The 11,649-nt window shown below is 42.5% G+C and overlaps 1 protein-coding gene across 10 annotated transcripts in view; it reads left to right on the top strand.

Moving 5' to 3' along the window:
* Window positions 1–6,376: 6,376 nt before the first annotated feature.
* The window catches only part of KIAA1841 (KIAA1841 ortholog), an 80,134-nt gene continuing 74,861 nt past the window's right edge, over window positions 6,377–11,649 (top strand). For 6 of the 10 annotated variants that reach the window (XR_004273030.1, XR_004273032.1, XR_004273031.1 and 3 more), the window contains exons 1-3: window positions 6,391–6,532; window positions 9,356–9,503; window positions 11,472–11,630. Coding sequence is in view for 7 of the 10 variants with exons in the window: in XM_032292031.1 (XP_032147922.1) it covers window positions 11,481–11,630 (150 nt within the window). In the remaining 3 variants the exon portion in view is untranslated. Of the gene's footprint in view, window positions 6,533–6,617; window positions 6,944–9,355; window positions 9,504–11,471; window positions 11,631–11,649 lie in introns of those variants that run through there. The other 4 variants (XM_032292032.1, XM_032292033.1, XM_032292034.1 and 1 more) reach the window with 4 other exon arrangements.

Raw genomic sequence — 11,649 nt, 5'->3', positions numbered from 1 at the left:
CAGCCTGGGTAACATGAGTGAAACTCCGTCTCAAAAAAAAAAAAAAACTTAGGAAGATTCCTAAGTGCCTTCTGACAAAAGCTTATATAATAGTGTAGTTTTATGTATTTTTGTAGTCTATGGTACTCTTATTTGAAATTCTTTGAAAGTCGTTCATGTATGATATATGACAACCAAACTCATAAATTTATCGGAAAAACCCACTCTTCAACCATTATCTTAATGAGTAAATGTGTTTTTCCATCTGTATGTGAAAACATAAAAACTTTTAAAGCAATGAAAATGGGCTGCTTAATATGAATGGTAAACACATTTTCCATTTGAAACTTGTTAATACTCATTTTGATCTGCCTCCTGGGCTCAAGCTGTTCTCCCACCTCATCCTCCCATCTCGCTGGGACTACAGACACAAACCACCACGTCTGTCTAATTTTTTTGTATTTTTTGTAGAGATGGGGTTTTGCCGTGTTGCAAGACTGGTCTTGAACTCATACGCTCAAGCAGTTCTCCCACCTCAGCCTCCTGAAGTGCTGGGATTACAAGTGTGAGCCACCTTGCCTGGCCTATACTTAGTTTCCCTAGAGAATTAACCGTGTGTATCTCATGTTCTTCATCTGTAAAACGGGGATGATCATCATACCTACTTCATTAAGTTGTTGAGAGAGCCAAACAATGCTGTATATTATGTGCTTAACAGAGCACTTGGCATAAAGTAAGGGCTTAATATAAACTTGTTAAAAGAGGTAATAACCTTATTAACAAGATTAAGTTTTGAATCAGGAGCTATCTTTAAGAACTAAAGCCCTGCTAAGGGAATCAGGTGGAACAGTGTCTATCTAGGAATAGAGATATTCTTGAACAGCAGCCTATTAGAAGAATAGGAAAGTCTCTGTTTCTAGCACAGGTACTGAGAGACAAAGGGGAAAAATATTGTTCAATAGTAAGCAGTCAGTAGAAGCTTGATAGGCTTGGGGGAAAAAAGTAAGCAGTCAAGATTCTGCAGTGTTAGGTATGGAACTACCACACACATATACACATAAGGGATGACATCATATAGGACTTGTAGTCTCAACACTTGGCATGTCGATTTACGAAAATATTATAAACAGGGGCCTCTACTTTTGCTAGTAAAAAAGCTCCATGCTGGAACATAACTATTAGAGACACTGGAACATGAACATGGCCTCTAACACATACCCTTTTAATTTCTTACCTTGAAGTAGATGAAAAAAAATTGTTTATTGATACCTTTTACTTTTCCACATTTTGTTGTTTTGTACAATCCTATGCCTTGTCATGGAGAAAAAGATGTTTAATTTTAAATCTCATTCTCAGGTAATGTTTAGTAGTAGCTGGAGTCTCAAAGGCATTTAAATTTATTTTTATTGCCTTTTATTCATAAACATTTAGCTGTGTGATTTTTTTTTCCATGTGAATGGGGTTCCTTTTTAGTTTCACATTTCACTGTAATTTAAAATGTTTCAAAAATGTATTCTAATGAAGTAAATAATAGAAATCTGGGTAGCATATAATCCTTGAAATTAAGCTATTGCGTAGAGACTGCTAATTGACACCACTATTCACTCCCGTAATTTAAAAGTGGAACCCTCCCACATTTTATTTGGCTACACAGCTGCTCAGAATCTAGATTTTCCAGCCACCTCATTTGTAGTTAAGTTCTGCACAATAGGATTGTAAGTGGAAGTGATGCATGTGACTTTGGGATAATGTCGTTAAAAGTACTGGGGCATGCAACAGGTATATGAAAAAATGCTCAACATCACTAATCATAAGGGAAATGCAAATTAAAGCCACAATGAGACATTACCTCATGAACCTGTTAAAATGGCCATCAAAAACACAAAAGGTAAGTGTTGGCAAGGGTGTGGAGAAAAGGGAAGTCTTGCACATTGTTGGTAGAAATGTAAATCAGTTCAGCCATAGGGAAAACAGTTATGGAGATTCCTAAAGAAAATAAAAAATAGAACTACTGGATCATCCAGCAATCCCACTACGGGATATAAATCCAAGGAAAATGAAATCAGTATGTCAAAGAGACACCTGCTTTCTTGTATTCGTTGCAGGATTATTCACAATAGCCAAGATAAGGAATCATCTAAGTGTTCATAAACTGGTGAATGGATAAAATGTGGTACATACACATAAGGGAATACTATTGAGCCTTCAAAAAAGAAGGAAATCTTGTCATTTTTGGCAACGTGAGTGAACCAGGCACAGAAAGACAAGTACCACACGATCTCATATGTGGAATCTAAAAAAGTTAAAGGCAGAGAGTAGATTAGTGGTTACCAGGAGATGTGTGTGTGGTGGGGTAGGGGTGGGGAGATTGGGAGTTATTGGTCAAAGCATACAACATTTTAGGAATAAGTTCAACACATCCATTGTAGAACACAGTGACCATAGTTAATAACAATGCAGTGCCTGTAGTCGGAGTGATTAGGGAAGCTGTGGCAGGAGGATCACTTGAGCCCAGGAGTTCAAGGCTGCAGTAAGCCCTGATCACACCACTGCACTCCAGCCTGGCTACAGAGTGAGACCCTGACCCCAAAAACAAACAACAATGTGTACTTAAAAATTGCCGGCCAGGCGTGGTGGCTCACACCTCTAATCCCAACACTTTGGGAGGCCGAGCCTGGCAGATCACCAGGTCAGGAGATAGAGACCAACCTGACTAACACAGTGAAACTTGTCTTTACTAAAAATACAAAAAATTATCCAGGCGTGGAGGCACGAGCCTGTAATTCCAGCTTCTCAGGAGGCTGAGGCAGAATTGCTTGAACCTGGAGGCAGAGGTTGCAGTGAGCCGAGATCGTGCCATTGCACTCCAGCGTGGGTGATGAGCACGACTCCGTCTCAAAAAGAAAAAAAAAGAAAATTGCCAAGAGAGATTTTAAGTGTTTTCACAAGTATGTGAGGTAATGCGTATGTTAATCAGCTTTATTTAGCCATTTCACAATGTATACATATTTGAGCAGTATATTGTATGCCATAAATATATACAATTTTTATTGTATCGATTTTAGAAATAGATTTTTTATAGACAAGGGAACAGCAGATAAAGACAAAAAAAAATAAGTTTTTTTTTTTTAAAGTACTGGAGCATGCATTTCCCTTGCCTTGCCTCTCCTTTTGTTGAGGTAGGAGTGAAAATTCTGAAGCCATTTCAGATGCTGAGAGACAAGTTTGACAAAGCAGCTGTATCAGCCCTGGACCACCCACCTCTGTAATTTAAGAAAGAAAGAAACTTTCATTGTGTTTAAGCCACTGTGTTTTGGGTCTTTTTATTAAAACAACTTAGATTGTACTAAAACTAATAGAGGAAGGATGAGCTTCTGAACACAAAGGGGTTAGACTTGGTGAGAAGGGCGAATTGGATGAAAGCCTTAGGTGAAATTGCCCATTCTGCATAAAGGGCCTCAAGGAGGAACATCTGTACAATGGAGAAGAAAGATTCTTCCTTGGGCAAAAGTCATTGAACCTATTGAGTTGGCCATTTGGCCTTGGACAAGTCACTTAAACTTTCTCTGTATTTGAGACTTAAATTGGAAAAAATTGAAGAAGTTGGCCTCTCAAGGATCCTTTCTAGCTATCATTTCATAAATGTATGTTGCTCTAGAAAAGGGAATAATGAGAAAGCTTGAGACAGTAAGTATCAGAATTGATCCTGAGGTGCTTACTAATAAGTGGATCCACAACAGGAGCAGAGCAGATGTTATGGAGTGGGTCCAGTACAGTTTTATTATCTTCAATCTCTGATTACAAACTGATGTTTGTTTTTTGAGACAGGGTCTTGCTGTGTCACCCAGGCTAGATTGCAGTGGCGTAACCGCAGCTCACTGCAGCCTCAACCTCCCAGGCTCAAATGATTCTTCTGCTTCAGCCTCACGAGTAACTGGGACTATAGGCACACGCCATCACACCTGGCTAATTTTTGTATTTTTTGTAGCGACAGGGTTTCACCATGTTGCCCAGGCTGGCAAACTGGTTAACTGACCTAGTGTCTTTTCGTTGAACCTTGCTAAAATTAGCAAGGAATGGTAGCCAACACAAACTCACATTCTGGCCTTTTCTACACACTTTCCTCAGAGCTATATATGGGCTTGATCTGCCTTCCAAGTTAATATAGGTGACACTTTTCCCCAATACATTTGGGAAGAGTCACTGATCTTCTGACCTGCGATATGTTTCCACCTGCTAACCAATGCCATATATATCTTAGATCTTTGTTATGGTAGGTAGCACATCACTTTCAGGGACCAACTTTCTCTTCTATGGAACACACTAAGCCACTTTAACCAAACGACTGAAAAGTACCGTAGTTAAAACAAGATAAACATTTTTCTATCATGTAACAGACCAGAGGTATGCTCTGCTTCAGAAGGTAATTCAGGGCCTGGGTTCCTTCTGTATTATGCTCCACGGTCCCTTATGTGTTATTCTTCTTATTGTTGTTGTTGAGATGGAGTCTCACCCTGGCCCAGGCTGGAGTGCAGTGGCACCATCTCGGCTCACCGCAACCTCTGCTGCTCTGGTTCAAGTGATTCTGCCGCCTTAGCCTCCCCAGTAGCTGTTATTACAGGCACCTGCCACCATGCGTGGCTAATATTTGTATTTTTAGTAGAGATGAGGTTTCACCATGTTGGCCAGGCTGGTCTTGAACTCCTAACCTCAAGTGATCTTCATGCCTCAGCCTCCCAAAATTCTGGGATTACAGTGTGAGCTACTGGGCCCAGCCCCTTATGCATTATTCTTGTTCTCATGGTTTTAAAGTACCACCTCATAACTGAGTGCCAGCCTATGTGAAAGAAGAAAGAGGGGGAAATAGAGGGCAAGCAGTTTCTCTTTAAGAATTTACCTGGCCAGGCTTATGCCTATAATCCCAGCACTTTGGGAGACCAAGGTGGGTGGATAACATGAGGTCAGGAGTTTGAGACCAGCCTGGTCAACATGGTGAAACCCTGTCTCTACTAAAAATACAAAAATTAGCTGGGCGTGGTGGCACACAGCTGTAATCCCAGCTACTCAGGAGGCTGAGGCAGGAGAATTGCTTGAACTCGGAGGTGGAGGTTGCAGTGAGCTGAGATCACACCATTGCACTCCAGCCTGAGCAACAGTGCGAGACTTGGTCTCAAAAAAAAAAAAAAAAAAAAAAAAAAATACCTAACCTAAGATCTCCTGGAACACTTGCCTAACTTTAATTTTTTTTTTTTTTTTTTTGGACAGGGTCTTACTCTGCTGCCTATCCTGGAGTGCAGTGGTGGAAACATGGCTCAATGTGGCCTCAACCTCCTGGGCTCAAGTAGTCCTCCCACCTCAGCCTCCTGTGTAGCTGGGACCACAGGCATGTGTCACCATGCCTGGCTAACTTAAATTTATTTTATTTTTCTGTAGAGACAGGGTCTAACTTTGTTGTCCAGGCTGTGCTCAAGCAATTCTCCCGTCTTGGTCTCCCTAAATGCTGGGATTGTGGGATAACAGGCGTGAGCCGCCGTACCCAGCCATTTTAATGTCTTTGTGGAACAAAAATAGTAAAAGATCTGCAGAAGTCACAGGTGATGCATTTGGAAAAAAACTCCTGACATTCTATACAGTGAACCACTTAATCTCTATTTAATCATCAGCTCTCATGGTAATTATTGATTTGGATAAGGCTTTACTTTTTCTGTTCTTTCTAATCCTAACATTTAATTTTTGTTCTCAGAATAATCCGAGTGGAAATTAGAAATGTTGAGATGTAGCATTTACCTTACAATATGGAGCTGTTTGCATTTTACTAGACGCCCAATAGTAGTTTTCACAATCTCTCTCTCTCTCACACACACACACACACACACCCCCTATTCATGTATGAAAACCGAATTTGTAATCCAGAGCTATTTACATTTTTAAAGAGCTACCTCCTGGTAAAGACACTTAGGGTCCTTACCCAAAGACCTTGGTCTAAGAGATACTTTTGGTGTCCCTCGCGATCTTCCCTCTCTGCCTAAGCGATGTACCGAATGACCTGCACCAAGAACAATTTCATCCACTCTTTAATCACAGTTCTTTATCTCCTGTATATCCCCCTTTCTTCTGGGCTCAGGGTGTGTCACCTAAGATCAGGTTCCTAGGATCTGGTTGCTAAGAGACAAGACGCTGGGAGGGTGGGGACGCTGCATTGCGACACGCCAGGGAGTGAATACCAGAGGGGTGAAGGAGAAGGAGCGGGTAAGGCGACGCGACAGCCAGCCGTCGCCACCAGTCCGTCTCCCTCCCGCCGGGCATGAGCTCGGCGCTCATTGGCTCCGCCGCTGCGGCGCTGGCCCGCGATTGGCCGGGCGGCGTCGGCTCGGCGCTCCCCCGCCCCTCGGCGCTCGTCCCCTCAGCCGCCTGCTAGAGGGCGGGGGCGGGGTGTGAGGCGCAGCGGCCGGGGTTGCGGGCTGGGTTGCTGCAGCTTCGGGGCACGAGCACGGGCGGTGCCAGCCACTGCAGGTAACAGAGGCGCTGCAAGGGCCGCCGCGGCCCTGTGGAGGTGAGCGAGACGCTGAGGGGGCTCGGTTGCCCACCGCAGGGCTGGAAGTGCGGCATGGGGCGTTACCACTCGCAGCCCGCAGGCTCCCCCCGCGGCTCCCCACCCACGGCGGCCCGGGCCGGGGTCCCACTCGCCCAAACGCCCCCGTGCACAGCCTCAGCCGGCTGCGCCCCGAAGAGCCCGCCGGCTCGCGTCCAGTCACCCGCAGGGTCCAAGTCTCTGCAGACCGTCCTGCCCGCGCACAGCGGAGAGAACCCCAGCTTGTGCGCAGCGGGCCTCGCCCCGGGCCTCTGCCCGCCTCGCCCCTGCTGCCCGGCGCCTTTGTCCGCCCTGCGCCCCTGGAGTTTCTGTGCCTCCACGGGCGGAAGCGGGGCGGGAAGGTCTGGGGCTTCCCCGAGGACGCGCCTCGCAGTGAGCCTTCGGGCCCAGGGTTTGAAGGGCTTTGATCTCATCCCGGGCCTGGGATGTGATTGTACTTTCTCCTCCAGCTGCCTCCGATCTCCTTTGTAGCCAGAGGTCAGGAAGCCTGGGCACAACAAGGCCTCTCCCTGGTCTGGGATGACTCGGCGTTACCTCCGCCTTCTGTTAGGCCAGAGGCCTTTGACCTGCCTGCCTGCCTGCCCCACGGGCCCACCTCTCTTCCCATCTTTCCACTTCCTAAGGAAAAACGTCTCTGTCTCCAAGAGCTTTTTTTTTTCTATTTGAAATAAGAAAAACAAACATGCCAGATTCCTGTTGTGGACCTCTATCTGGTGTGGAAGCGACTTAGTTTTATTCATATATAGATATTAAATACATAAACCAAGAGAAAGGATGGGGGAGGGGAGGGCGAGTGTGTTCTTAAGAAGTGAAGTCTGTTAAACACATTGGATTTTTATGTTTGGTAAATAACGTATTTTACCTTAAATATTTTCGAGATTTTGATATTTTATGAATGGAAGTAGATTTCATGGTAATTTGAACTTTGAACTTTTTCTTATTGTCACCGTTTTTGATAAATTTATACTTTGTTTCCAGAATGAGGTACACTATGACAGCTATTTCAGGATAATTTACGTTTTATTAAGGATTATCCATCAATGCTCTGCCTTTTATACTTAAATTCAGACTCTGTGATTTATTGGACATTCAGTTAACTAGAACTAATGCTGGGAAGTCTTCCCTTGCCCAGTATGATTCCGTTGTATAAAGAGAAGGTCAACAGAAAATTTTTTTTTCACATTTAGATGATTTAAAGTACTCTTAAACATGTATAGCATAAATGAGTATCACATTTGAAATATACTTACAAGCTTTTAAGTGTTTGACGTGGGTAATGTTTTTGAAATTTTAAATGAATCTCTTTGGAAGTGAAAAGAAAACAGCTCTCAGGGAAGATTGTTGCCCTGAATTTCATTTCAGACGGTTTTCTACCAAGACGCAAACAAATTATAATAAAACGCCCTATATGCTCTAATATCCCTCCCTAATTGTGTGGTATGAAAAGTGATGCAAGTACTAGGCAAACAAGTAGAGATTAGTGCTTTGTTCGCTAGAGAGAAACCAAGTCTTTCAAGGATTCAAAACTAAATTGATTAATCCAGCAGGGCATGATCCCCATCTATCTTTACACATTCCCATCTATACTTAAATGTTTAAATGAGTTGTGGACCTGCAGTTTGGAGTGGGTTCCAAAGGATACGTTTAATCTATCGTAAGGTTTTATGACTTTCTCATTAATTCAGCGAACATTTTGACAATATCTGCCTTGCTGTCACTCTTCTGAACAATCAAAGATAGAAGGCCCAGCCCATGAAAGAAATCATAATCCAGTGAGTTAAAGAGGGAAATGAACAGAACCTTGGGCCCTTCCAAGGTCCTTGGAAGACCTTTTCCAAGCGTTTTTTCCCCCATGTTTTCATCAAACTCAACCTGGGACATGCAAAAGGGCATTACTTTCAGATTCACTCACTTTTTTTCATATGATTTTGAGATGACCAGTGTTTTTTTTTTTTTTTTTTTTTTGAGACGGAGTTTCACTCATGTTACCCAGGCTGGAGTGCAATGGCGCCATCTCGGCTCACCGCAACCTCCGCCTCCTGGGTTCAGGCAATTCTCCTGCCTCAGCCTCCTGAGTAGCTGGGATTACAGGCACGCACCACCATGCCCAGCTAATTTTTTGTATTTTTAGGAGAGACGGGGTTTCACCATATTGACCAGGATGGTCTTGATCTCTTGACCTCGTGATCCACCCGCCTCGGCCTCCCAAAGTGCTGGGATTACGGGCTTGAGCCACCGCGCCCGGCCTGACCAGTTCTTTAAAAAACAATGAAGTTCTGTAAAATCTGTTTGTAGCTGGGCACAAGGCAGTGCTTTACAGTTATTAAACTAATTCTTGGAAATTTTTGTGCCAATAATGGCCTAAGTAGGGAGAAAAAGTAATAAATTATTTATTGAGTACCTTTGCATATCCTAGTGTGCTGGTGCTTTATATATAGTAGTATTTAATCTTCACCATAACTCCAAAAGTTAGGTATTATTTTCCTTACAGTATTGCTGAGACAATTGAAGCCATAGGTTGCACTGCTAGAAGTGGTAAAACTGGGTAAGAATCTGTAGCTGACTCTTTCTACTCCTTTTGTTATGGCATACTTCACTGGACTATCGCTGTCTGTCCTTTTATCTGTTACATTAATCTTTATGAATCTGTTTAACCCGAGGATCTCTAGAGTGGTAGTGCTACTGCTACACACATTATATAGTCCTCACTCATTGCCAGGTAGCACTTTCTATATATCCTCAGAAATATGTAAGGTAGCTGCTATTATTATCTTTGTTTTACAGATGAGCAAATTGAGGCACAGAGATTAACTACTCTGAACCAGATAATGCCATAACTGGTAGAACTGGGATGCAAACTTGGACAGTCTGACTCCAGAGTTTGCACACTTAGCCACTCCATTATACTGGCCTTCAACAAGGTACATCTTTGGTTAGTAGGAAGCTGTGATTTTAGCATGCTAAATGTCTTTCTGTTTTTGTTTCTTTTTAATGTTTTTTTGAACACATGTACAATAACTTTATGTTGTGTGCCACCTGATGTCCTCTACCAGTATCTTATGTAAACAATGACATAGTACTAATTATAATTAACATTTATTGAGAGTATACCACATTCCAATCCCTGTGCTGTGTTTTAAATATCTCACATAACCCTCAGCACAATCTAACTACTGTTATTTATGCAGCATCTCAGTTGTGAGATATTTTTGTCACCTTCAAAGTGCTTTCACATAATAATCCCTTTAATTCTCTCCATGCTGTCAGTGAGAGGTATTACCATCACCTACTTTTATTGCTGTAGTTCAGCAAGGATAGATGACTAGCCTTGATTAGCAGGTGGTGGAGCTAAAACTCAAACCATAGCTTCAGACTCCTGTGTACACTGCCTTTTCCATTGTACTGATCTGTCAGTGAATCTCTGCTTTGTACTTCTTGTCCTAAAATAGATCATTTTTTTCCATAGGAATAGCTTATATTTGGAGATTGTATTCCCGACCCAGAATCCAGTGTCAACTGAATCATAGATACGACTCATCATAAACTTTTGTCATTATTTTCATCTGTAAATTAATGTTCCGACTTTAGATACAGTGCCTGGCACATAGTGATGGCTCAGTAAATGTTTGAATAAAATAAGAAGTATCTTGTACACATTGATATAAAAAAGTTACTCAAATGTTTTATGTTTGAATGCAGTTTCTTTTTCTATTTGATACCATAACCCTCTTCCTACACCTCACAAACAGAAGCTTTCAAAATAACTTAATTGAATCATAAATAGCTTCAAAATATATTAGGCTCTGTCCCTACTGACCCTAAACCATTATTTCCAATCTGCTACCTTAGCCCATACTATACCTCTTGTGTGGAATGGAAAGAGCATGGGTTTGAGAGTCATTTTTACCTGGGTTTGAATCCTTGCTCTGCCTCTTCTTAGCTCTGTGACCTTGTAAAAATTACTTAACATCTCTGAATCTCATCTTGTAAAACTGGGGACTCTGACTCTAAAGAAAAAAAGATAAGGGCCAGGTGCAGTGGCTCATGCCTGTAACCACAGCACTTTGGGAAGCCGGGTGCAGTGGCTCATGCCTGTAACCCTAGCACCTTTGTGAATCACGAGGTCAAGAGTTTGAGACCAGCCTGGCCAACATGGTGAAACCCCATCTCTACTAAGGATACAAAAATTAGCCAGGCATGGTGGCATGTGCCTGTAATCCCAGCTACTTGGGAGGCTGAGGCAGGAGAATTGCTTGAACCCGGGAGGCGGAGGTTGCAGTGAGCTGAGATTGTGCCACAGCACTCCACCCTGGGTGACAGAGCAAGACTCCAAAAAAAAGAGATAAGATAAAAAATATTTTATGCTAGGCCGGGCGCGGTGGCTCAAGCCTGTAATCCCAGCACTTTGGGAGGCCGAGCCGGGTGGATCACGAGGTCAAGAGATCGAGACCATCCTGGTCAACATGGTGAAACCCCGTCTCTACTAAAAATACAAAAAAAATTAGCTGGGCATGGTGGCACGTGCCTGTAATCCCAGCTACTCAGGAGGCTGAGGCAGGAGAATTGCCTGAACCCAGGAGACGGAGGTTGCAGTGAGCCGAGATCGCGCCATTGCACTCCAGCCTGGGTAACAAGAGCGAAACTCTGTCTCAAAAAAAAAAAAAAAATTTTATGCTTTTTATCATATATTTGTTCATTATATCCATCTATCAATGTATAATATTCAAATACTTTTTTATGTGAAGAGATTTGGGCTATACTGTGTTTATTTTAGGTCAGTTTTATTTTTCCTTTATATGGTAGCAGATAATTCTTAGGAATGAATTATAACTGATTTGTAGTGTTCTAAAAATATTTAGATTTCATATTTAAATGACGTTTTTTGCTTCCCAATTTCTAGTTCCAAAAGATGAGTCGTGGATATTCAGAAAATAACAATTTCCTGAACAATAATAACCAAATGGTATTGGACATGATCCTTTATCCATTAATTGGAATCCCTGAGACTATCAACTGGGAAACTATAGCAAGGCTTGTGCCTGGGTTAACACCAAAAGAGGTAAATAACAGTACCCCCA

Source organism: Sapajus apella, unplaced genomic scaffold (genome assembly GCF_009761245.1).
Source record: "Sapajus apella isolate SASKATOON/1434 unplaced genomic scaffold, GSC_monkey_1.0 scaffold26, whole genome shotgun sequence".
Lineage (NCBI taxonomy): Eukaryota > Metazoa > Chordata > Mammalia > Primates > Cebidae > Sapajus > Sapajus apella.
The sequence above is the reverse complement of the archived record's forward strand: the minus strand, read 5'-3'. Positions and strand labels throughout refer to the sequence as shown.